The 26,492-nt window shown below is 45.1% G+C and overlaps 1 protein-coding gene and 1 long non-coding RNA gene across 2 annotated transcripts in view; one reads left to right on the top strand and one right to left on the bottom strand.

The window, feature by feature from the left end:
• The window catches only part of TBKBP1 (TBK1 binding protein 1), a 60,251-nt gene extending 46,120 nt beyond the window's left edge, over nt 1–14,131 (top strand). Inside the window, exons 8-10 of the mRNA XM_079949599.1 lie at nt 5,234–5,352; nt 6,373–7,100; nt 9,121–14,131. Coding sequence (XP_079805725.1) covers nt 5,234–5,352; nt 6,373–7,100; nt 9,121–9,249 — 976 coding nt within the window. The 3' untranslated portion in view covers nt 9,250–14,131. The remainder of the gene's footprint in view (nt 1–5,233; nt 5,353–6,372; nt 7,101–9,120) is intronic.
• On the bottom strand, nt 10,847–17,293 carry LOC307201105. Its single transcript, XR_013832541.1, has 2 exons — nt 15,107–17,293; nt 10,847–14,746 (listed from the first exon to the last, which is right to left on the bottom strand). It is a non-coding gene; the product is annotated as an uncharacterized lncRNA (long non-coding RNA).
• Between the last annotated feature and the right edge of the window lie 9,199 nt (nt 17,294–26,492).

Genomic DNA, 26,492 nt, shown 5'->3' with positions numbered 1-26,492 from the left:
AAAAGCGATAACAAGTCCCATAGTTTCCATCAGTATTATGATTGGACCATAGGCAATATATGGGTGTGCTGAATTGGCATCTAGTACCACCTGTGAACCACTTTTAAAGTACTTTTTCTAATATATGCAGAGATGGATTTTGCCAGGGCCAAGAGCCATCATTTTGTCTCATCTATTTCTTGCCCTAAATCTGTTTCCCAAACCCTTTTCAGTCCAGTCAAAGCCCCTGTTTGGTTGCTAACTAATGCCTTATATATAAAAAGAAGGCTTCTGCAGTTATAACAAAAGGATATCATCTTCAAACCCTCAAGCTATGTCATCATGTCATGTAACTTAAACCAATTTCTGAACAAGAATGGGGATGGGATTTTATTCGGGAATCAGCACAAACTCTTTTTGTTAACATACAAAAAAATCAATACGAACTGCTCTATGAATGGTACACGACTCTATAAAGATTGAGTAAAATTCACATTCTCTGTGGTAGAAAGTGTTAAGAGATGTGTACATTTGAAAGCAGATATTAGGGTTGTCATACATCTGGAGGTTCCTGGACATATCAGGAATACCACAGTCGTCATCAGTGTCTGGGCAGAAATCAGTGCAGTATCTGGGGAAATGGCAGTCCATGTTGGCAATACCGTTTTTGCTCAACAACTTTTCTGAACAGATTTTCACTGTTTGAAATATGGCAACCCTAGCAGATCTGGAACATATTTGGTGGACCTTTCTGTTGATTAAAATCTTATGGGGAGAGGTAGTAAAGATAATATTGTTAATAGCATTTTGCACTTTATTACAAATTATTATTGTATTTAGACCCAGAAATAAAACATAAAGAGTTAATGGGGAATTTAATAGTAACTTTTTGCATGCTTGTTGCATCATCATCATCATCATCATCATCATCATCATCATTTATTTATACCCCGCCCATCTGGCTAGGTTTTCTCAGCCACTCTGGGCGGCTTCCCTGCAGAATATTAAAATACAATGATTTAATGGGAAAATTAGGTCACCACCCACAGTGAAAGAATGTTTAACAAAAATTTGGAAGGTAGCCATTCAAGGTATAAGCTTACGGGCTTGATTAGAGAGAGAGAGAAGGCAGAAAAGAAAGATGAAATTTTAAAGATAAATGGAAACTCCTTATTGAGTTTATGAGGTATAAATGTAAGTATGGACAAATATAGCATTTTACTATGCGGAAAAGCCAAGTATAAATATAATTATACTAAGTTAGTTATTGGTATGAGCCTTCATGTGCATGCATACTTCTTCAGATACATCTATTCGAAGAAGTGTGCATGCACACAAAAGCTCATACCAATAACTAAGTTAGTTGAAGAAGAAGAAGAAGAGTTTGGATTTGATATCCCGCCTTTCACTCCCTTTAAGGAGTCTCAAAGCGGCTAACATTCTCCTTTCCCTTCCTCCCCCACAACAAACACTCTGTGAGGTGAGTGGGGCTGAGAGACTTCAAAGAAGTGTGACTAGCCCAAGGTCACCCAGCAGCTGCATGTGGAGGAGCGGGGAATCGAACCCGGTTCACCAGATTATGAGACTACCGCTCTTAACCACTGCACCTGTTGGTCTCTAAGGTGCTACTGGAAGGATTTTTTAAATTTTGTTTTGACTTTGGCAGACCAACAAGGCTACCTACCTGTAACTATAATTATACTGTATTTCTTGTTTGTATGTATTTTGCTATATTGTGGATTTTTTTATTTATATGTATATATGGGATCTAGTAAAGTTTGTTTTCTTAAAGCCAATAAAACAGTTAAAGAATAGTTGTGGGGGGACGGGACTCCCACAGTCATTAAACAAATGCTTCAAAGCTGCTGCCCCACAAATGTGTAATTAATTTTGGACTCCTATGAACCCACGATTGTGTGAGTGGGAGGTGGCATATAAATAAAAACGTGGAGATCCAGGTTGCGAGGAGAAGGAAGAGTGGTGAGCTTTAAAGCTGCCCGTCTTGATATCTTTAGATGCTCTAGAAGTGCATCTTGGATTGTAGCCACAGAGGTGATTCTAGGTGGGACACTTCACCATCTTAGAAGCAGACATACCTTCTCTATCAATAGGATACATCCTCTGTGCGCACGCTCCATGCTGCTTGTCAGGCTCTGACAGTCATTCATAACCAGATCTTTCGGGACATTTCATTTCATCTCCTATCACAAGCCCCCAACGAAAGCTTCCAAATGTCGGGAAAAACATCCGCACCCCTCGAAGGGGAATTCGCTGTCCCTCTTCACTCGAGAGAAGAAAGAAAAGAGAACACAATTGAATTTTCTTTGGGCAGAATTGAATAATTCCTCCCCCTGCCCCTTTGAGGAGCCTTGAAGAGACAATTGGCGACAAATCCATGGAAAGGGGATAGCTGTCTGGTACAGTTAAGTGCACCCCATCTCCCATGCCCTGCTCCCCCTTGTCAGAGCCATTCAGTTTAACTCGATGGCTTTCTCTGTGCAAGATGTCCACGTGGTGACGTGCCTTTCGTAACGTCATCAGACAGGTTCTCCATTCTCATAAGCGTACTCAATATGTTATTTCAAGGTGACATAGAATTTCATGGCAAGACCTGACTTCTTCTTCTTCTTTTCTAAAGGCTTGATGGTTTTGTCAGGGCGTTGATGGGCAGTGAGTGGGTCATCCCCTAAAGGGAGGAAGTGTTTCCACAACATCTCATGGTTCAAGACAGTATTGTGATCGTAGGGCTGGACTTTTGCAGCCTTCTCTTATCTGCCATACCTGAAGCTATTCTCTGACTGAGGGTCCTCAGTTCTGGCTAGACTGAAGTTCAGAATTGGGGACTGAGAATTCTCTGGGAACAACACTGACTGCTCGCAAAGGATAATAATAATAATAATAATAATAATAATAATAATAATAATAATAATATTTTTTTATTTATACCCCGCCCTCCCCAGCCAAGGCCGGGCTCAGAGCGGCTTACAAACAATAATAAAAACAAGAAGAATGATTACAACTTAAAAACAAAAATAAAATACAACATTAAAATAATGGAACATTAAAATGGATATGGCTTTGTCAGTGGTGGCACCCTAATTATGAGATGCCTGGCACCTTCATTAAGATTCTTTTGTGTGTGTGTGTGTGTGTGTGTGTGCCAAGTGGAAACCTTTCTGTTTGATTGTCCTTGGCCTTTTAGAACTGTGTTTCTGGAAGGGTTTAAATGCTGCCATGCTGCTAGTGCTGGTTTATAAGCTGGAGATTTACAAGATTGGTTTTTAATGTGTTTAACTGTACTCTATGAATTCTCCAAGGGCTCTGGGGACTGGGTGGGCCAACAAGTGCTCTAAATAAAGATGTGTGAAAAGGAACCGGGGGTGAAGGTTGGGGGAGAGAAGTAATGTGTGTTCACATTACTGTTTCGGAGCACAGCAAAGTTGGGTTTCCCCATGGTGTGTTACACAGCCCTTTCCCCTTTAGCTGTTCACACTAGTATGGCTTCGTTAGTGTCAGATTAATTTCTTCTTCTTGTGCAACCTTTTGTAGGAGCAAATGCTTACGAATAACTAGAGAACCCGTGCAAAATTTGCACAGACCTCTGGTTTGTTTTCCTTGTGTGCACCATTCTTCGGATGCAACCCTGTAGTTTGGATCAAAAGTGTATTTGGGATATCTTGCCAATGATAACAAAACATGAATTGAGAATAAAGCTGTGACCATGACCAGGAGTGCTAACTTGGCCCTGCGATTGTGGGTGCCTGGGGCCATGGGTGCCATGCAGCATGCATGTCCCTGGCACCGAAATTTGTGGGTGCCTGACTCCTTCATGGGGAATTTTGTGTGTACTCAAGGGAGTTGGCATCTATGGCTATGACTGATGCTGTGAGCCTAACATCAGATCATGCCCTGGCAAGCGAGCCAGGGAGTTGGGAATTGGAAACCACCTGAATAGAGATACAGTGGCAGCTCTCCTCCATTTCCTTGGAGTGAGCATGGTGTTCCCTGCAGCTTCTTCCCGCACTGATCCAGTAGTTTAATAGAGGAAGGAACCAGGTGGGTGGGCCAAAATACCTGGTTCCTTTCCACATAAAGGCTGTAAGCTGATGTTCATGTAGAACAGGGTTTCCCAAACTTGGGTCTCCAGCTGGTTTTGGATTACAGCTCCCATCATCCCTAGCTCGCAGGACCAGTCGTCAGGGTTGTAAGCTGATGTTCAATTGTAGAACAGGGTTGTAAGCTGATGGGAATTGTAGTCCAAAAACAGCTGGAGACCTAAGTTTGGGAAACCCAGATGTAGGAAGCAACGACATAATGACCTAGTTGCCACAAAGAGCAACTAATTTGGTTAAACGTGTTTGTGGACTATACCCCTTTGAACACATGAAGTTACTTCTACCGAGCTATTGCTCCATTTATTTCATGTGGTGGGGAAACTGTGCCCTTCCAAATGTTGCTGGACCACAACTCCCATCATTCCTGGCTCCAGCTGATAGGAGATGACTCCCAACATCTGGAGGCCCATAGGTTTCCCAAGACAGTTTTTAGCTCTATATTGTCTCCTGGCTGGCAGCTGCTTTCTAAGATCTCCAGGCCAGATGCCTTTCCCAATATTGTTGCCTGAGATCCTTTTACCTGAAGGTGGTGCAGATTAAAATCCAGTGCCTTTTGCACGCAAAGCAGGTGGGAAACCACTGAACTATGGCCCCTGAAGAATGTAGGTAAAGAATTACATGGCTGAATGCTCCTCCATTTGAATGGGTGGAAAAGGTTAGTGAAATGTCTCACCCTGCCTTCCTGGCACTGAAACAGCCATTCAGGAGCCAGACAAGGAGTGCAGTAAGTAGTGTTGCTACCACTGCCATGGCAACAGCAGCATTGGGTCGTGGGGGGGGGCATTCATGCACTGGCAGAGGGTGGTCAGCAGCACCAGAGGTCCCTGAAGACTTGGTGCCAGCCCTGGCTATGGGCCCAGCTCCTGGTTTAGTGGATCACTGCTAGATTGATTTGTTTTACTGTGGTGTTCATATCCGGAAGCTTGACTTGCAGGAGGAAGGTTAGGAAGGGTAGCTATTCTGCATTCGCTTTCTGCCTGTGGTGACCCACTGAAGATCACAACAGATGGCAAAGGTTGCCTCCAAAGCGGTTGTATAAATCTCGCCCATCTCCCACCCTCCAAAGAAAGTGCCTCCTATTGCAGAGGCTGCCGTTTATATGCCTTCAGGGCTTTCCCCCTTTCCCCCTCTTTTGTCAGGGTAAACTTGGCCCTTGCCTACACGGAGCTGACCGAGGAGTTGTGTCGCCTGAGGAACCTGAGTTCTCTCCAAAGCCAGATTCTCCGGACGCTTGTGCAAGAGCAGGCCCTCAATGGTGGTGAGTGGGGCATGGGGGAGGGAAAAGCCAGGGGAGGCATGGGGTTTGGGAGCAGGTCAGAGGAAGAAGGAGCTGTGATAACCAGTGAAACCAGGCGAGTGTGAGTGTGTTTATGAGACCTGGAAAGGGCCAAAGGCAAGGCAAGTCTGCCCACCAGCCCGAATTACAAAAAATAAGAAGAGCCATGGTGAATCAGACCAAAGGTCCATCTTGCTGAGAGGTAGCCAGAGTGGTACGCTTTTGATGCGTTTCCGAGCACAGTTCCAAGTTTGGTGCTGACCTTTAAAGCCCTAAATGGCCTCTGGCCCTGTATACCTGAAGGAGCGTCTCCACCCCCATCGTTCAGCACTGAGGTCCAGCGCCGAGGGCCTTCTGGTGGTTCCCTCACTGCGAGAAATGACATTACAGAGAACCAGGCAAAGGGCCTTTTGTGGCAGCAACGCCCTCCCTGTGGAATGCCCTCCCGTCAGATGTGAAGGAAATAAATAACTCTCTGACTTTTAGAAAACATCTGAAGGCAGCCCTGTTTAGGGAAGTTTTTAATGTTTGATGTTTTATCGTGTTTTTAATATTCTGTTAGGAGCTGCCAGAGTGGCTGGGGAAACCTAGCCAGATGGGCGGGGTTTAAGTAATAAATTATTATAATATTATTATTGTAAGTACTTCTTGGCGCAGCGAATAGTCAAATGATGGCTATGCTCCACCTCCGCAGTTGAAGGCAGTTGGAACTGGAAACCACAGGAGGGGAGAATGCTCTTGTCCTCCTGTTCTCGTTCCTCATTTCCCACAGGCTGGCCCCCGTGAGAACAGATGGACCATTGGCCATGATGCAGCAGGCTCTTCTTATGCTCTTAAGTGACCTCTTACTGGTACAAATCAGACGAATGGTGCTGGTGGTGTTTTGCTGGCTGGTTTTGCAGACAGCTATGTGGGGGAGTGGGGAAATGCAGCCTCAGAGCAACTGCTGCTTCTCAGTTTCGAAGCAGGATCCTTCTCTGACTTGCTCCTGCTCTGTTCCAGGTCAGCGGCACTCTCCCCATTCGCAGCGCCATTCCCCCGCTCAGCAGCGTCGATCTCCGGGTCCTCAGTGCTCGTCTCCAGCGCAGCAAGGGAGATCTTCATCTGTCCCTCAATGCCAGTCTCCGGGCCTGCAGAGACGGTCGCCAGCACCGCCCCCTTGCCAGTCCCCCGCACATCAGCGCCGTTCCCCAGCGCCGCCCCCTTGCCAGTCCCCCGCCTCGCAGCGTCGTTCACCTGCTCCGCTGCCCACCCAGCCTCCTGCCCCGCAGCGCTGCTCGCCGGGCCCCAGTTGCTCCTCCCCCGCCATCACCTCACAGCACAGGTCACCGGGTGGCGAGAGGAGCATCATGGATCTGGCCTACTCCAAACCCTTGAGCCACCACATCAAGGCGAGCTTCCAGGGTCGCCGGAGCTACTCGGAGGTGAGCGATGCGGCTATGTACCAGCAGAACCGCTCCCTCTGGCTGCAGCCGGAAGCTTCCACCTTACCAAAGCACCGTCCCTACGGCGAAGTTTACGCCAGAGACGCCTTCGAGGAGCACTTGCGCTTTGAGAAGCAGTCCTCGGACGAAGACGACTGGGCCCTCCCAAGTCCCCCCAGCCCTGAAGCGGGGGGCATCCGCTGCGCCTCCTTCTGTGCAGGGTTCCCTATCCCCGACACCTCCACACACCGGACTGATGCCTCATACTCCAGGGCTGAGCATGCCCAGTCCTGGCCTTCAATCAATGTAAGCAGCACCCAGTGATGTTTGTATGCCATCATTCCAGTTCAAATGCACTTTCCGGTCTCATGGAAGATCATCCACACAGATATTCTTATATTGCTTATTTTATTTATAAATTAAGTTTTGTTTTTGTTTTTAAAAAAACATTTTCTGGGGTTTTTATAATGACTATTTGAATGGCACAGGCAAAAGACTTGAGTTCCTATCTGCACCATATATTTAAAGCAGTATTATATCACTTTATTAAACAGTCACAAGCTCACCACAGAGAATCCTGGGAGCTGTAGTTTGTTAAGGATACTGAGAGTTGTTAGGAGACCCCTATTCCCCTCGCAGAGCTACTACAGTTCCCAGAGTCCCCTGGGAAGAGGGACTGGTTTTAAATTGCTCTGGGGGTTAAAATGGTACTCTTTGGCTTTAAGGGGGCTTAATACTGTAAATGGGTTGGTGAAATATCGCAAATGGATGTTGGCAGCAGGGGTGAGTGTGCTTTAACATACTGCAATTTCCCCAGAAAGAATATATCCAGATTAACTGGGAAAATACAACGTATTGTATTTTGATGACAAGAACAGCGTGTGTGAGCACGGCATTAGTTTGTGTGGTTGAGTGTATAGCCACATCACCTCTGTAGCAAGAGGGGTGGGGAGCCATTTTCAATATTCCATTCTGGACAGCCTTTTGAAGACCACATGACGGGGTGGGTGGAGCCACAGGCAGAAGTGGGTGGAGCCACAGATGCAGATTCTGCCATTGTACAGAAGAGTAGTTTCCGTGCACATTCCCAGATACCTCTCTATCCTCCATTCAGAGACGCGAGAGGATGTGTTCCAGCCAAGCAAAAGCATTTGCAATTGGGTGCAGGGCTGGTGAAGTGTGTGGCCTCTGGAGTGGGGGGTTTATGGTTAGGGAGAGTTCTGAGGGTCATATGGAGAAACCTGGAGGGCCACATTTGACTCATAGACAGAGGTTCCCCACCCCTACTACAGCACTCCCCTTGTTTTAATATTCCATTTTGTAGGAGGGGAGGTGGGGTTTGGGGATGTTTCTCCAGCACTTAGGAGGAGTGGCAGCAGAGGTCATCCAGTTGCCTGGAAGAATCAAGAGGTTTTGGGTCCTCCTGGAGGAGGAGCCAATGAATCGTTTTCTTCATCAATTGGAATGAGCATGATATGATGCCTAGGTTGTGTGCAAGTCTTCCAGTTTTGTTTTATTTTAATTGAAGGGAAGGGGTTGGCTGGAGGCCCATCCACCATGCACCACCTAATTTTAACAGTGGGTGTGGAGGACAAGTGGTTGCTTCAGGTTTAAGGAAATTATATTACATTGATAATTGCGTTAAGAATTAACAGAAGCAAAACCAATAGCAAATTGGAAAATACCAGAGGGGGAATGCGAAAGAGGCCCTTGTGTTGGAGCATCCTAAGTCTTCTGGAGTAATGAAACGTTAAGATGTCAAACGTATTTTCATTCTGTATTTTTATTCCCGACTTGTCTTGAGTGCAGGTGCTCTGGTTCTCAAAAGTCATTCATAAATGTAAACTTTTGATCTGAACTCACAGGTAGTTGCTGCTATATAGAAACACACCATTTAAATGAATATGTTGTTTACAATTTTATACCTGCAGTCAATATAGCAAGCAATATATGATGCTACCATATTATTATTATTTTTTACTCCCACTGGGCTGTGCAGAGGATTCTAAAAATCACCGTTCAATGAGCTGTACATCCCCTGTGGGAGTTTCCCAGATACATCCCCATGTGCTTTCCCTGCCGCACTGCACCCCCCGCCTTTTCTGTGACAGAAGCCGATCAGTTTCTGCAACAAAACAGTTTCCCTTCCACTCTTTATGACCAGCCAAGCCCTGCTGACCAGGCACATATTAGGAAGGATCCAGCTTTTTATCCTCCAGAAGACTTAAGAGATCTACTTTTAACAAGCAATTAATTTTCTTAGATTTGTTTGTTTTAAAATGATGTCTTCTCTCATCTACTTCCTTCCCCGACCTGTACCCTTTAGTTGCTGATGGAGACGGTGGACTCTGACATCCGAAGCTGCCCTCTCTGCCAGGTGGCCTTTCCCATCGGTTACCCAGATGACGCTTTGATAAAACACATTGATTCACACCTGGAGAACAGTAAGATCTGAGGCCTGCACACCTGCCACGCCCTTCCTCTTCCGGCTTCCTTAGTGAGACCCGTCCACCTCACTCACCAGGCCCCCCCCTCCCACCCACCCAACTTGGATGCTGCATGAAAAGTGGTGGTGCAACAGGGGCTCGCTCTAAAATACCTCCAAGTCTCCAGTAGACTGAACCGGAAGAAGAGTTTTGCCTCTCCCTCTCCCTCTTCTCTGCCTTGGTTTCTAAAGTGGGTTTCCTCTTCCTCCTGCTCTTGATGAGTAGGGCCTGCAATATTTCTCCAATGCTTGAACCAGTCGTGGAGGTTGTGGGGATAGGAGGCGAGAAATGCGCTTCGGCCAGGCTTAGCAGACAGAGCATGCCGCCGCCGCTCTCCATCTGAACGCTCAGAACCGAGGGCAGAGGATGACTCTTTATCTACGTGGTTCTGGTTTGGGTGTCTGGAAGATCTCAGGGTAGGAGAAATCTCTCGGGGTTGTGTGTGTGTTTTTTGGGGTGGGGCAGGGGAAATGGGCTGAGGAACTCTTGGACTTGCTGAGGTGACAGCCTGGCACTCAGGTGAAAGAAATCGGAAGGTTTCGTTTTTGTGCCCCTCCCGCGAGCAGGAAAGTCCCAAGTGGGTCCAGTCTCCCTGCCTTTTCTGCTACTAAGGAGGACGTTCAGGTCTCACTCCTTGTTGACCATTAATTATCAGACACAGAAAGCCTTGGCCCCCAACTGCTGGTTCAAGTGTCTTGGTCTTTTACATTAAAAGCCCACTTTAACGATGCTGCTTAGAAATAGAGCCAACTTCCAGAGGTGTAGCATGGATGTTCTTATGTTATTGCACTGGACATTAAAACACACGGAAGCTTTTTTCTTTCTTTGTCTTTTCCACAAAAGGAGCTGCTCCTCTCCTTCTCCTTGCCGATCTCTTGTGAGTTGGCACTGGAGGAAATGTGCACTGCTGACTTGAGTCGAGCTCCAGAAAGCGTCCCCACGTGACTGTCTGTGTTCTCTTTTGGCGACTGTTCTTCCACCTTTCTCATGAAACAACTTCTCACCTTGCTTTGGGTAGTTAGTTCCAGTATAACAAGAAGTGTACTTGCCACATTCTGCGTCACTGTTCTCCTGCAATGACAGCATGTTGACACTGTTTTTGACAACTGCATAAATGTAAACACCCTTCTCATATTCTAAAATCCACTGTTTCTCTTTCTCTCTCTCTCTCTCTGGCCTTACTGAGCATATCTTTCTCTGTACTGATCTAAAACAATTGGCATGTTTCGGTTCTTCTATCGCTTCCGGTCATAAGCTCCCTCCATATTGTGAGAAGTGTCTCCTTGAACAGCCTGTCCATGCATCAGGCTTTGGTAAGACAAAACAAAACAAAAAGATCTGTATGGGACTTCTTCTCTTGAGGCAACTGTCTTCCTATCACCCCGTTCTTTACTAGCCAATGTATATGCTGAGATTTATAGCCTGCCTTATCCCAAGGGCTCAGAATGCACAGTGGCAAACAGGGATGGGTCTTTGTGGCTCACTGCCCAACCCATGTGGGAACTAAGAGGAGAATAGAATTTTTTTTAATGAAATGTAGAATAGAAAGGTTTGTTTTTTTAAAAAAAATAGTTCCTTTATTCCCTCTCCCTTATTCCCAGAAAACTATTAGCAGTCCAACCCAGTTCGTTTTTTCAAAGACTTCAGTCCATCACAAACATACCATTTTCCTCTTCTTCCTCTTCCCTGTCCACACTATGATCTGTCACAATTGGCAATTCCTCCTCAGCATTATATCCATCCTTTTATTGAGCTCCTCTTCGGTAAACTAGATGTGGTGGCAACAGACACACGTCTTCAAAGGTGAGTTGCTGCCAAGCCACTGCCAAGTGTGGGGTGGGCAGGTGATTTCAAGTGAGGAAGTAGGTGAGCTGCAGGAGAAGAGGTAAGCCCATTTTTTTGCCCTGTGCTTCCCTTCTGTTCCCACTCTCCCTAGCCACATGCACCCACATCATCTTGGTTCACATTTGGAGCTGGCCTTCCGACATGGTCAGGCCGCATGCTGAACGAGAACATACCCACCTCCTTTGTCAACACATTCAGTGTTCTTGGACGCCGGTGCAGCCCTGCACTCCTCACTGTCCTCTGCCCCTCCCACCCCAGGACAGTTACGGGTCTCTCTAGGTCAAGCTGCTTGATTGAGGGTTCCCCCAAAAGCTGGAACCAACCTTGCCCCCCTGAGATGCATTAAAAGGGGCGAGGGGAGACAGAACAACTGTTGACTAGGATTCATGCATATCAGTCCTTTTGCGCTTGCAAGCCAAGTTCTTCGTCTGATTCCCAGCCCATCACTTCCTGCCTGTCCCAAATAGAGGGAAAGCTCAGTTGGCTAGAGTGTGGTGCTGATGATGCCAAGGTTGCAGGTTTGATCCCCGTATGGGACAGCTGCATATTCCTGAATTCCTGATGATCCTCAGGGTTCCTCCCAACTCTGCAATTCTATGATTTTGTGAAAGGTGTTTCATTGGAAGCTGAACCCCATGGACAGTCTTCAGACCCTTTGTCCGCCCCCCTTCAGTCTCCTCAAAGTCTCAGGGGCTGAACCCTTCTCTGCTTCCTTCTAGTAAGTAGCAGGGCAGAGGGGTGATTGGGGTGTACCTCCTATTCATTACAATGATGCCTGCACAGGAGAACTTCCAGTAAGCCAGGTCTGTCAGTCTCCCACTCTGCTGCCCTTTAATGGTGCCCCAAATCAACCTGAGGCAAGTCTCTGCTTCAGCCAGAGCAAGCCCACACTGTCTGCAATTTAGGGGAGTTTTTAATCATGTTTTACCGTGTTTTTAATATTCTGTTGGGAGCCCCCAGAGTGTCTGGGGAAACCCAGTTAGATGGGTGGGGTATTATTAATATTAGCCATGCATCTCCCGCATACTCTTATAACGAAGGGCTCTTATACCCATCACAGCTTCCACACGGAGACCCCACGTTTTTAATTTTTTGGGGTGAGTTGTTGCTACAAAATGGATCAGTTCAAAGCTCAAGCAGTACTATTGATGCCTGTGCAAATGGTCCCAAATCACAAAGGCTCTGGGTAGCATGGAGAAATGTTGTGGGCCATTGTACTCTCAGGCACAACTCACCCAGTGGGGGTCTTTAAAGGGACTTCTGCTTAACAGACATGTTGTGTGGACCTTCCCTTAACATAGAACCTGAAAATTAGCCACGGAAAAAACCTTCATCCACACAAATCACATTATTTCACAGATTATTTGGGGATTTTCTGAGTAGGAAGAGAGCCACGTTCTGTGGAGCAATTCTGAAAATGCATCTCTTCCAACTTGTAACCTTTCTTCCATTTCTCTATGTGAAATCTACCTCAGAGTTTATGAGAAGCAGGAATGATAATCAAGCAAAAAAAAAAAAAAAAAAAAAAGGAGGGAGCTGTTGGGTGATGGGAAGGTTTTTTTTTATTATTATTCTTATTTTCTGTAGCCTGCCATAACCTAAGGGCTCAAATATTACCCATATATTTTCCTTTGCCCTAAAGCTTCACAATCTTTAAAAAAAACCCCCAAACTGAACCAAAAAACTCAAGCAGCAATGGTAAAAGGGGGCAGCAATGCCCATGAATATATAAAAGTAATTCGCTACCAAGAGCCTTCATGCCTGTTAGCATAGAGTGGTGGCTAAGCTGCTGAACTGCAACCCAGAAGGTTCTTACTTCAAATCTCATCTTTGCCATGGACTCGTTAAGTAGCCTTAGGTAAGGCCAAAGAAAATCCATTCTCATTGTGTCCATGAACACCCCACCCTACTGATCCTCTGAGAAATGCACAGGGAATTGTTTTAGAAGAATATAAACATGAGGCTGACAAAGAGTATTCCTGTTTCTCTATTAGGCACTACTATTATGCACCATGGTTCATAATAGGAAAGTGTCCTGTAAGGGACATTTACAGATGGTTGCCACTTTCTGAGTGGGATTCAATTGCAGACCTGCAAATTCAAGTGAAGCGATGGGGAAATGTGTCGAGAAGTGTGGGATAATAGTTGCTTGATGCACTATCATATAACAGGTCAGAATGAGTGGCCAATAAACAGCTGACGGCTTATAGCCTCCCTGCAAACTTCGTGCAAACAAATCAGGAAGAATGCTCAAGAAATGGGTCATGTGGAAGTGATCCTGGACTAGGGATGTCTTAGCAGTGCTTAGATTGATCTTTGGGGCATGATGTGCTGACCTTTAAACATAGTATCATCATCGTGGTACCTTCCTTGTTCTCACAATGGGTATGGTTAAAGTATGGGTGACTCATTCCACACACTTCACAGTGCATGTTTATGCGAGTGTCCTTCCAGCCTCTTTGTTTGTTTTATGCCTTTTGTTCCATATCAATTTAACGCAGATACCAATTGCTAATACAGATTAGAATCTCCACTCAAAATGCCTTTTGAAAGTGTAGCCCTTCGCTTGCCACTATTTATAATGCTGCTTACAAAACAAATATAAAGTTGGGTAAGTGTGTTAAGGAGTAACTGATTCATGTTAAGTGCTCTTGTGAACAAGCTCCCCAATTGCTGTCGCTTATGACCCCCTCATCTTTCTCCTTAGTATTCTTTTTTTTCTTAGAAGAAATGCGTTCTTTGTTACGTCACTTGTTAGTCAGAAAATAGACATCTCTGCTCTAGCCTCCATCTCTCTAGCTTGATTGCCCCAAATGTGAAGATGCAAGGAAGGCCGCCTTAGATACTTGGCTGTGGAAAACCCTCGGGAGAGAGATTGGTCTGTCTGTATTGTTCCCATCCCTTTCTTTGGTGTGTGTGTGTGTGTTTTTTTTCCTTCTGAAGAGACTCTGTGCTCTGTGATTCAGAATAACTCCAATAAAAGTTGCCAATTGGTGAACATTTTCATTCATGGCTGAGTGTTTCTTGGGTTGGCAGTGGAATGTAGGAAGCTGGCTTACATAAAGTCAAACCACTAGTCATTCTACCTCAGTTTTGTCTATTGCACCAGTGTTCCTAAGCCTTGGGTCCCTAGATGTTGGACTACAAGTCCTGTCATCCACAGCCAGTCAGGGATAATGATAATTGTAGTCTGACAATACTAGGATGCAAGGCTGAAGAACACTAACAGCAGGTCTCCAAGGTTTCAGATGTGTCCCCCCCATACACACCTTTTTCAGCACACCCAATTCCGCCACCTTTCCCCCCACTTTTCCATTTCTCCCCAAACAACTTCTTTTTTCCTCAACCCTTTTGTACTTGTACAACCTTCCTGCAAGCTTGGTGATATCCCCATCATTTGTGGGTGCTACTGTTTCAGCTTCATGATGTAGAAAATAAATCAATGTTTGTGCCAGGTAAATTTCTCTGTGAAGAGCATTCCCCGCCCAGGGTGCCACGATTGACAAGTTCCTGTCTCCCACCTAACTTCAGAAAGGGGGGTGGAGCGTTTCAGGTGAAGAATGCAGACTTCTGTGGAAGAAGACAGTCCTCTAAGTATTGCTCCGTTATGCTCAGGGATACCTAAAGGTAAAAGGTAAAGGTGCCCCTGCCCGTACGGGCCAGTCTTGACAGACTCTGGGGTTGTGCGCCCATCTCACTTAAGAGGCCAAGGGCCAGCGCTGTCCGGAGACACTTCCGGGTCACGTGGCCAGCGTGACATCGCTGCTCTGGCCAGAGCCAGAGCCGCACACGGAAACGCCGTTTACCTTCCCGCTGGTAAGCGGTCCCTATTTATCTACTTGCACCCGGAGGTGCTTTCGAACTGCTAGGTTGGCAGGCGCTGGGACCGAGCAGCGGGAGCGCACCCCGCCGCAGGGATTCGAACCGCCGACCTTTCGATCGGCAAGTCCTAGGCGCTGAGGCTTTAACCCACAGCGCCACCTAATATATATCAAATCTGGAGCAGCACTGGCCCAAGACGCTTTGGTGATGGGAAATCCATGCAGCACGCTCTCCCACTCATTAATAAGTGTCACAGTCCTGTGGGAAATTCTCCTGCACAGGTCTTATTGAAATGAACAATATCTGTGCAAGAGATCTGGGTTCCTCTTTCTTTCAGTGGGGCTTGTGCACAGGTGGGGATGGGCAAAAAAACTCAATTTGGCTGGAAAGCACAATTCAGAGTGTGAATTCTGAAGGATGGCTGCGTTTCGGCTAGCGTATTGTTTTGGAACGTGCAAATCAGGCAGGTTCACCCTCAAGTGTTAACAGAATAACATTTCTCCCCCCATCTAATATACACAGGTGACCTTCTCAGTCGTTTTTGCCCATTTGTCTCCCAGTCTGCTGTCCTTAATAGCTCAGCAGGTCCACTCCTTGAGGAAGCCATATCCTCTTGACATGTGACAGTACCACCTTTGCCCTCATGAGTTTGTAACACGTATGTGGGGAGTTCTTTGGCTTCTGATCTCTGAGGTAACCATCTCTAATAACAAAATGGGGCCCCAGCAATAAGCAGCACTTCTGAGGTTTAGGAAGTTAATAATACATATACCCACAAAACCTCCCTTGTTAGTTTCAAGCACTGTTTCTAAAAGTTCAAAAGAAGACTTGAGGTTTTGATGAAAATCAGAAGAATGGCATGGGGAGGGGGTGATTTTTTAAAAAACTTAAACTTATGGCCAACTTGCAGCCAATTCAAGGCCAGCAAAAACAACAACAACATTTTCACACAATGTATAATTAAATTAGGGACTTCACTAGCACATCGTGTGCTCATGAATGCCGTAACTTCATGACACATCTTGGGAAGAAGTTCTCTTCCCCGCCTCTCCCTTATTTTGGTCTTGACTGTTTGGTCTTTAATCACGGTGCTGCCACCTCTGATCTAGAGCAATTGTACAAAGCTGTTGGGAAGATGGGTCACTAGCTTAGACAATGCAAAAAGAAAAGTGAAAGAAACAGCACAATCCCACACATGGTTCTATTCAGAAGTACGTTCTGCTGTGAACAATGGGCTGTTGCTGGTATCTTGAGAAGGGTGGGAGTGGCTGGAGATGGCATATGACCTCTCAGGCCAAATATGTTTGGAAGGCCACATTTGGTTCCTGGGCCTGAGGAATCCACCAGTTATATTAAGTTGGACCATTGGTCCCATCTAGTTCCATACTGGTAACACTGATTGCAGCTCTCCAGGGTTTTCAGGCAGGGGACATTCCCACACCTACGTGGAGATGCTGGGATTGAAACCTGGGACTTTCTGCATGCAAAGCAGGGACTCTTGCAGTGACTTCCCCCTGGTCCATATGCAATGTGGGAGAAAAAAGCAACTGAGCTCAGCGAAAGAGGGGTATGCATTTCCTTAAAAGACCTCATGATTGGATTACTGCAATGTACTCTAAATGCGGCTAACTCTTGGGGTTGGAGCTAAAGTTGATGAAGAATGTGGCAGCTAGGTTGCTTGTGGGGGCAAACTACCACCAGCATCCTGCTCACTGGATATGAACCAATCGCTAATCTGCTTCCAGGCCATGTTCAAGGTGTTGGTACTGTAAGATATAAGTACAGTGGTACCTCAGGTTATAGATGCTTCAGGTTACAGACTCCACTAACCCGGAAGTAGTACCTCAGGTTAAGAACTTTACCTCAGGATGAGAACAGAAATCGCATGCTGGCAGCTGTGGGAGGCCCCATTAGCTAAAGTGGTACCTCAGGTTAAGAACAGTTTCAGGTTAAGAAGGGACCTCCAGAACGAATTAAGTTCTTAACCCAAGGTACCACTGTACTAACATGTAAATCTCTATACAGCTCAGACCAGTAGGTGGTTGTGGCCTGCAAGAAAGTTTCTCTCGCAAGTTTGAAAGATCTCAGAAGCCTACTCTATAGCAGCTTGGAGCAGGGCTCTTAGCATGGCTGCCCCTGTTCTGTGGAATAGCATTCCTGACAAGATATATGAGGTGCCTACTATCTGCACTTTCCAGAAACAATTGGAGGCATTTTGTTCTGGATAAACGTGGTTGCTCACCGCAAGTGCCCACTTGATAGGGTCTCAGTATTGCGCCAAATGTATTTGTTGTTGTTGTTTTTTTTAAATTATCTTACATGTACTTTGTTTTCAGGCGGTGGTTTAGAAGGTGATTAATAAAGAATTAATTAATTATAAATTCCAATAATAAATTGATCACAGTCCAAATTGCAAACAAAATTAATAAGTCGCTCAAGTCACACGTCTGCATTTGTATCTGTTTGCGCAAATCTTGATAACTGGCTGTACACAACAGGACAATTCCTCACAAACTCTTCTGTTTTCGAAATAGCATCTGTTATTTTCGTAATGATAAAAACATGCATAAACATTACAGAACTAATGCAGCATATCGGAGCCAATGAGGTGCATCACATCATCTCGTCTACACTCCGAATTTCCTAGTTCTGCTGAAAGTTTTTGCTTCCCCTTTTAGACTGTCCTATTTCTTATTACCCCACCCCAAATACATTCACACACACACACACACACACACACACACACAGAGAGAGAGAGAGAGAGAGAGAGAGAGAGAGAGAACATTTTGTTCTAAGATTACCAGCGTGTGAAAACTACCACAGTAAATCTGAAACAAAACTGAGATCAAGCTGATTCAAGCATTGCTGCTGTCAGAATACTGGGTCATTTTGCAACGGGGCTGCGTAACACCCCCCCCCCCAAGGCAATACAGTACCCATAATTCCTTCCCAGAGCAAAAGGGTTAAGAATGGGAGCTTTCGGGTTGGCGCCATCGCCGAATGGCGGACTCCCTCCGAGCTCCAGAGGGAGCCTGCTCGGCGGGGGCTGGGTTCTACCGCGTCGGCGTCGCAGGGACCCTCAAAAACCATGGGCGCTGAAACCCATGGGCATGGTGACTCGGCGGGCACCGTTTGCGCCCCCCGACTCACGAAGGAGCCTTTTTAAAGGCTACGGAGTGGGTGCCGGGGGGGGGTGCTATGAGTCCTCCGCTTCCCCTGCCGAGCGAAGCCGCATGCCATTTGGCGGAGAGCGCTGACTTCTTCTATTGAAAATTCGGATTAAAAGAACAACCCGTGAGTAATTGGAAACTGGACTTAAAAAGGGAAAAGATTTTAAATTTTAAATTCGGAGCGAGCGGGGGAGGTGCAAAAAGGAAGTCAGCCTCCCCCCTGTCGTAGAGGAGTTAAAGCAAAGGATTTAACAACTAAGATCGAGTGCTACCTAAGTTTGATAAAGTTATTAATTTCACGATGGAAAATTATAAGACTGGGCTGGAAGAGAAAAGTAGAACCTGAGCTAAAATGCAACCCCCCCCCCCCCGGAACCGGGAGCGGACCGTGAGAGTGCCGGGAGAGGAGAAACAGAGGCTTTGACAGCTGTCAAAGGAGCTGTCAAAGCTGAAGAATAAAAAAAAGAGAGAACTTTGTTACGAGGACTTTGCCGGTTACATTTGTTACAAATTAGATATAAATTGTTTAAAACAAGGAATAACAAGCTATTTTGACTGTTGGGTGTGATCTGGAAGGAAACTGAGTTATTATAATCCCTCTAGAGGGGCTGTGGGACATTACAAGCATTGCTGGTATGGAATTTGAATCGGACTTTTTATCTCCTGGGAAACTGCAGAAATGGAACACTATTTTGTCTACAGAGGTCTCTACACTAAAGGAGACAATAGACTTATCTATTGAAGAATGGAAGGGACTTGACGTAAAGTTTTGTTCCTGAATAACAAAGCCTCTGTAGGGGATTTAGAAGCTTTTGGAATTGGAACATTTTTGCAGGAGAGCAGGAAAAGAAATTGGAGAAAAGTGAGGAAAGAGAATAATAAGAATAATATGAACAACAAGAATTGGATAAAGCTGGAAGTGGGTACATTTGGGACATCCAGATTTGAAAAGTCTAAAGAAATAAAATTGGAGTTTTTACTCTTAAATATAGAGATCTGGATGGAAGAAATGGTCCTTTTTGAGATAAAGTCTTTCCAAGATTGGATGTTCGAAATTAAAGATGATCTAAAAGACGGCAAAGACTATTAAAAAGACGGCAAAGTGGACTTGGCAAGGATCTCGGCCTAGATGTGGGATCTCCAGGACGACAACAGGCATTGATGGACATTGGGGAACGCAATCGGAAAAGGGGGGAGGGAAATTTGGAATCCAAAGGGTGTTAAATTATACTTTATTCTTTTTTCTATTTTCTTTTAATTTAATTTGTTCTGCATATTTAAAAGGGGAACTCGTGGAAGGGAGCGAGGTCGATTTTTAGGGGAGGGAAAAACATTTTTAACATTGGGTTAATTGTAATAAGTTTAAAATTTGGGGTAAGAACTTGTTGAATTTATTTGAAGGAATTGGAATACAAGAGGGGGTGGGGAGGGGAAGTCCTGGAAGGATGTTAATGAAAATAAGGATATAAAACTTTTTTCTTTTTTCTTTTTTTTCATTTTTCTGTTATATTTGAAAATGTTCAATAAATATTATTTAAAAAAAAAGAAAAAGAAAAAAAAACCAAAAGGGTTAAGAATGTAAGAAGAGCCTTGCAGCTGGATCAGTCCAAAGGCCTGTCCAGTCTGGCATCCTTTTCCCCAGCCAGATAGTAATGGAAAGATAGCAAGAAGGACATTATTTCTGCATCACAGGGGGTTGGACTAGATGATCCTTGGGGTCCCTTCCAACTCTGTGATTCTATGAAGGGCAATAGCATTACAGAGTGGGGTCCCTCCAACTTCTACCTGGAGATGCCAAGGATTGAACCTTGGACCTTCTGCAGGAAGAACAGTTCTCTACCACTGAGCCCTTGATAACTGCACCTTCCACAAATGTGTCTCTTCCCCCTGTAAATCCATCTAGGCCAGTGGTTCCTAGTTGGGGGTCTGCAGACACCAGGGAGTCCATTTAACCCACCCAAGGAGTCCATGGCACCATCCACATAACAAAAGCTACCTAAGAGATATCAAAAGTAGGGAGGTCCATGGCTTGGCTTTACAGGGTCTGCAGTACTTAGATAACTGAGAACCACTGAACTTGGCTAAAAGCCATTACTAGTTGAGTCTGAGACACAGAGAAGAGAACAAATTCAAACTGGGGACTCGCTGATTCATAGTGTTTAGTCCCTTCATCACTATACTGCACCACCTAGATATTGTGGCTTTTAACAACTAATATAATCTGAATTACAAAACTATTTTGGTCTGAGTGTTGCCAGAACTCACCATGAACACCTCCCTTGTTCTCTCATAATGGCAATGGAGCCCACCTGAGAGGTGCCAGAACTGAGTTCAGGCTGGGAAAAAAAGCCCTAGATACACAACCTTGTTAAAGCAAATAAATAAATACAAGGGAGTAAGCTTCCACAGACCACTGTAAGACTTATTTCCAAGTAAACGTGAGCAGGAGTTTGCAATACTGTATAGAAACACAACACATATTTTAAAAGGGGTGTTTGTGGCTCAACGGCATGCCAATGTGAAGTATCTTTTGTCTATTTCCAGAAAGTTTAAAAAACTTTATACTAGGTATCTGAGGTGGCACTTCAGCAGAATATCACACGCTTTCTCAGTGCTAGGTCGAGCATATCTTTCTGCTGTATTTTTGGGGGCAGAGGGGGATTTTTGCCTTCTAGGCTTATAGCACCAGGCACTTAACTATTAATAAACACTTGATGCTGGTTGTGGTATTTGGATAGTCCCCCAACAGCCGGAATTCACAAGGTTATTTTGAAGGAAGGTGAAGACAGGTGACCCCACCTAGGCCTGAAGTCACCCCCCCCAACCAGGCCTCTAAACTGTCCAAAATTTCTTTGTCTTCTAAAAATCCAAAACAGCTTTTCTCACAAGATGCTGTGGCAAGGGCAAACCGTTATTTTTAAAGGCTAATGAATAGGCTCTGTCATTGCCAAGAATACTCAAGCCTGAGAACTGAATCTTATCTCATTCTAGTTGCAACATCTTAGACATGCAAGGCTTCTCACCCCCCTTTCCTGGGAAAGGTGCCAAGAGTCCAAGAGTCCCAAGACAGCTTTCTGTTCATGCTCAGAGGAACTCATGGGCAGGACTCTGAAAGAAGGAGGAGAAAGGGGGAGGGAACTGGAAAGGGGTATATATGCTCTGTGCGCATGACTGTGAACCCGTGCATGCTTTTTGTGAGTTATCACACTTGCTCCTTCTACCAGTTCATGGATGGTAGAAATAAAGCCTTTTCTCTGAAACTATTCCTTGAGTGTCTGTTGACTCCCACTTCCCTTTCCCGGGCTCAATATTTTTCCCACCCGAGGGCAAAGCCTCATAAGGCTACAATTTGACTATCTAAAATTCCAGTATAGTAAAAGGAGGCCTCCAAATACTTATGGAAAAAAATAACAGTTGGAAGGCACATGTCTGAAATAAGTTGGGCGGGGAGTGTATAAAAACAATTGGCTGGTTTTTAGGCCTCTGCCTGTAGTTAAATTAGCAAGATGGCTTCCCCTACCACCTCACAGGAAGCTTCCGGAAACAGGTGTGGGGCAGCGCTAATGAAGTCTTCTTTAAGAATAAGGCGTCATACACCTGCTTGTGAATCAGATGTGTTAATGGAAATCAACTCGCCTGGGATAATTAGAACTTAATTAGTGGCTGATACTTCATGCTCGCTGTGGGTGAGGAACATACCGCCCTAACCCAGGCAGTGCAGAGGCCTGTTTCATTATTAGGAATGTGGGGAAGGTGTTAATAAGCTCTTCCTTCTTTGGGGTAAAGACGGTGACACCTCCTTCACAAAGACACGGCTGTTCGACTTCTCTTATTGTTGCTAAGCATCGCTGACCCAATTTGACTCAAACGAGAACTACTTCTCAAGGAGGAGTTGAAGGGGTTCAGGGTTATCCGAAGCAAAGCAAATGAATTGAGTGTTGCTGAAGAACTGGGAGCATTGCTGTTGTTCTTGCAGATTCACATTCATTACATGAGGGCTCCATCGGAGTTGGAGCTTTGTCACCCTGATCGTGCTTTTCATTCCAAGGAGGATCTACATCAACCATCTTGTTGTGATGTTTCATTTCCAGTTTCAAACTTATATCATCATTTTTATTGTCATCATTTCCTCCAGAGACTAATGGGAACTGTCATTTGGTGCAATGTTGAGAATTCTCAGTTTGAGGTCCCTTGTCTAACCTCACAGAACTACAACTCCCAACCATGCTGTTAGATTTGATGGAAGATGTGAAGGGCACCATGTTGGGAATCTAGGGCTGCCATACGTCAGATTTTTCCAGGAATTGGTCAGCTTTTTTCCAGGAATTGGTCAGCATTTTGGCGTCCAGGGAGATTTTTGCGGAATCAGCAAAATATCTGGGAAAATCTGGATGAATGGCAAGGGAGGGGTTAATTTTTTTTAAGCCCCCAAACTTTATATTTTGGGGGAGATGTTCCCCAAAAAAGGGCAACAACTTTGTTTGAGAAAAGAAAAAAGAAAAATATCAATATCTGGATTTGTCCAGATTTTCAGTTTGAGGAATATGGTAACCCTAGTATCTCTGCTTTAAATCTTAAACTGAGCCCAGAAGCAGACTGACAACCAGCGAAGCTCACACAAAACTGGTGTGATATCCTGTTTTATCCTCACAGAAACCTTATGAGACAGTTGAGACGGAGATACTTTGACTAAGATCAGAATTCTGAGTTTGTCCCCACAGTTCAAAACCAGTGCTATTCTTTACACCACCTGGGCTTGCTAATGGCAAGAAAAATTAAAGCGCTTATGTTTGCCTTGCTTGTTTGCCAGGGAACAAGTCTCACTTTGAGAAAACTTACAACACGTGTGACATACGGCATTGGTTCAGAAAGAGAAAGGGCCATTGCCAATGATGGAGGCTGAAACAGTGGCTAACAAAAGGGATTGCGGAAACATTTGTAGCTCATTCGTGGGGAAAACAGCTAAACTTCACACATTAAATTTCTGGTGTACACACAAGGTGCTTGATCCAGAAAAAGTTAAGCACTTTTACATCCCCTTGAAGTTTGAGCTGTTCAGTCACCATCTTTCAGTACTAATTTACCTCACAGGGTTGCTTTAAGGATCAAATGGAGAGGGGGAAGAAGCGTATATGCCACCTTGGATAAAAGGTGGGATATAAATGCAATAAATAAATATACAGTGGTATATTTATTTGGTTTATTTTGTCTCTGGTTACGAACTTAATTCATCCCGGAGGTCTGTTCTTAACCTGAAATGGTTCTTAGTCTGAGGTACCACTTTAGCTAATGGGGCCTGCCACCATGCGGTTTCTGTTCTCATCCTGAGGTAAAGTTCTTAACCTGAGGTACTACTTCTGGGTTAGCGGAGTCTATAACCCAAAGTGCTTGTAACCTGAGGTGTTTGTAACCCGAGGTACCACTGTATAACATTTTAAAAAAAAACAACAAACAGCCCTCTGATTAAAATCAATGAAACTTGAGAGCTCTTAATTGTGGCTCTGTTGTACCTAAGAACTTTTAATGTGTACACCTCACAGGGCCAGCCCTATTATTAGGCAGTGACACAATGACCTCAGGTGGCAGAGGCTGGCAGGGGCCTTGCTTTGACTGTAGCCCTTGGCTGGAGAACTGAGGGGTGTGTGTGTGTGTTGCAGAGCCTGCACACCTGTATCTAGCTTACTGCCCTCAGGTGTGGCGAAGGATGCCCTCTCATTGCCAGTGATGAAATAAGTTCCAGCTGCAAAACCAGTCAGCTTTCGTACATGGGATGGCGAGGATGCCATTTTGTCTTTCACTTCAGGCAACAAAATGTCTTGAGCCACCCCTTACATCTATAAAAAACAACTACCGAACACTGAATGTGATGAGCATTTAGAAGCACATAGGCAGGTGCTATAATAACTGAGAGGGGGTAGGCCACAGCTTCCTGTTGAACGGAGTCTCGGTGGCAAACTCAGTGGGTTGCGATGTGGCCATATAATTTGTGAAGCAGCATTTCTAGTTTCAGCTGGGATATCTGAGATTGGAGGCAGTTAATAGTGTTTAGGAGTGATTTTGTGGTTAAATAGCTTGGGCAGTTTTTTGAATAAATGCAAAAAAACCCACCCAAAACTGGCAAAACTGTTTCTCTGGCAGGAAAAATGGGAATGGTGTATTTGCCTCAATCCTTCTTTCAAACTATCTTCATATTGCTTAAAACAAAATAAAAAAATTCCTTCCAGTAGCACCTTAAAGACCAACTAAGTTAGTTCTTGGTATGAGCTTTCGTGTGCATGCACACTTCTTCAGATACACTGAAACAGAAGTCACCAGACCCTTCTATATAGTGAGAAGGTGGGGAGGGCTATTACTCAGAAGGGTGGTGGGATTGGGTGATTGGCAGATAGCTGTGATGAGCCTGCTGACAACTCTTAACGACTGCAATAGGTCTTACAGGAAAAAGCAAGGGGTGAGAAGGTGAAAAATGGCTTTGTCATGTATAATGAGATAAGAATCCAATGTCTTTGTTCAGACCAGGTCTCTCCATGGTTTTAAGTTTGGTAATAAGTTGCAATTCAGCAGCTTCTCTTTCCAGTCTATTTCTGAAATTCCTTTGTAATAGAACAGCTACTTTGAGATCTTGTATAGAATGTCCTGGGAGATTGAAGTGTTCTCCTACTGGTTTCTCTGTCTTGTGGTTCCTGATGTCAGATTTATGTCCGTTTATTCTTTGGCGTAAGGTTTGGCCTGTTTGTCCAATATAGAGAGCTGAAGGACACTGTTGGCATTTGATGGCATACACAATGTTAGACGATGAGCAATTAAATAGTCCCGAGATGGTATGTGTGATGTTGTTGGGGCCAGTAATGGTGTTGTCCGGGTGTATGTGGCAGCAAAGTTGGCATCTGGGTTTATTGCAGGCTCTGGTGCCAGTGTCCGTGTTAAGTCTGGTTATAGTATTATTGTGGGTTAGGAGTTGTTTAAGATTGGGTGGCTGTCTGTAGGCAATGAAAGGTCTTCCTCCCAGAGCTTGAGAAAGAGAACTGTCATTGTCCAGGAGAGGTTGTAGATCTCTGATGATGCGTTGTACTGTTTTAACTTGGGAGCTGTATGTGATGACTAGAGGTGTTCTGTTATTTTCTTTTTTGGGTCTGTCTTGCAGCAAGTTCTCTCTGGGTATCAGTCTGGCTCTGTTCACATTGCTTGCGCAGCTAAGTGACTTTCCATGATCACTGAACAACTTCCACAACCCCCCTGCTCCTCTTCCTTTGACCCAGAGGGAAGGCTTCTAAGCCAGAGATCGCTGCTTTCAGACAGGCTTGGGCCGCTGGCGCCTTATCAGTGTGACAGTGAGGGTTGCCAGCTTCTTTCCCTGACAGAGGCTCCTGTGCTGTATGATTCAAAAGTTCAGCAGCTTCACAAGTTCAGTTTCCCCCCACCCACCTTTGCAGTTTTGGTGACTCCAGTGCACCTGTTGTACCCCTTCCTGTTAAAGGCGCAGGTGCTTCTCCCAGAAAAGAAGTTGGCAACCCAAAGCACTTACGCATATGCAGATATGTGTTAAAGGGGAAACAACCCCAACTGGGGTAAGGTATTTAGAACCCGGCTTGGGAGGGATGATTTTGAGCGTGGAAGCCAGGGGCTGTAAAGGTTAAGGAGTCCTTCACCCAATCCATCCGTTTAAACTCTCAGCCTCTATAGGCTGCTTTTCATTAGCACCACTGGAGCTTCATTATGTGCATCTGTGTCTGACATGTGGTCTGCCCCTTGGGATGCCTACATGAGGGTTCCCCATAATCTTTAAGCTGTGTACACATTGCAGTTTGCCGTTTCTAAAGCTGCAGACATCCAACAGTACCCTCAATCATATCTACCTTGTCGTTTCTTGAGAAATACTCCTCTTTGAATGCGTTGTCGCCTCAAACCAGCTTCCACTTGAAGCTCCTGAACGTAAATAGTGGTTAAGCTGGGGTGTGTACATTTGAGACAGTCATTGCACATGTGCAGATGACAGCTTCACTGAATAGGAGTTTGGGGTGTGTTGCGGGCGCAGGGAAGCAAAACTGATAATCCACATTGGGTGAAGGCATGCCCACACTCTCTCTGGTGTGTACAGCAGTGCAAAAATGCGAGTTGACCCTGCTACATTTTAAGCCGCTATTGTGTACGCAGCCTTATTTGTGGTCCCACTTCCCACTCCTCTAATTTCCCCCACCTTCTTTGCTCATCTTGATTCTGAAGATCTTTTGTGGCTTGCAGAGCAACATACCAGCACAAGGCCCTGGCCAGATGGTGTGAAGGAGATAACCGAGCCTTTCAGCCTTGCCAGAAAAACCCAATCTTTACATTTTAAGAAAGAGACAAGAACCCACAGCGAGAAGCACTTTCAGCTT

Source organism: Podarcis cretensis (assembly GCF_951804945.1).
Source record: "Podarcis cretensis genome assembly, chromosome: 13".
Classification (NCBI taxonomy): Eukaryota; Metazoa; Chordata; class Lepidosauria; order Squamata; family Lacertidae; genus Podarcis; species Podarcis cretensis.
This window is presented reverse-complemented; position numbering and strand designations above follow the sequence as displayed.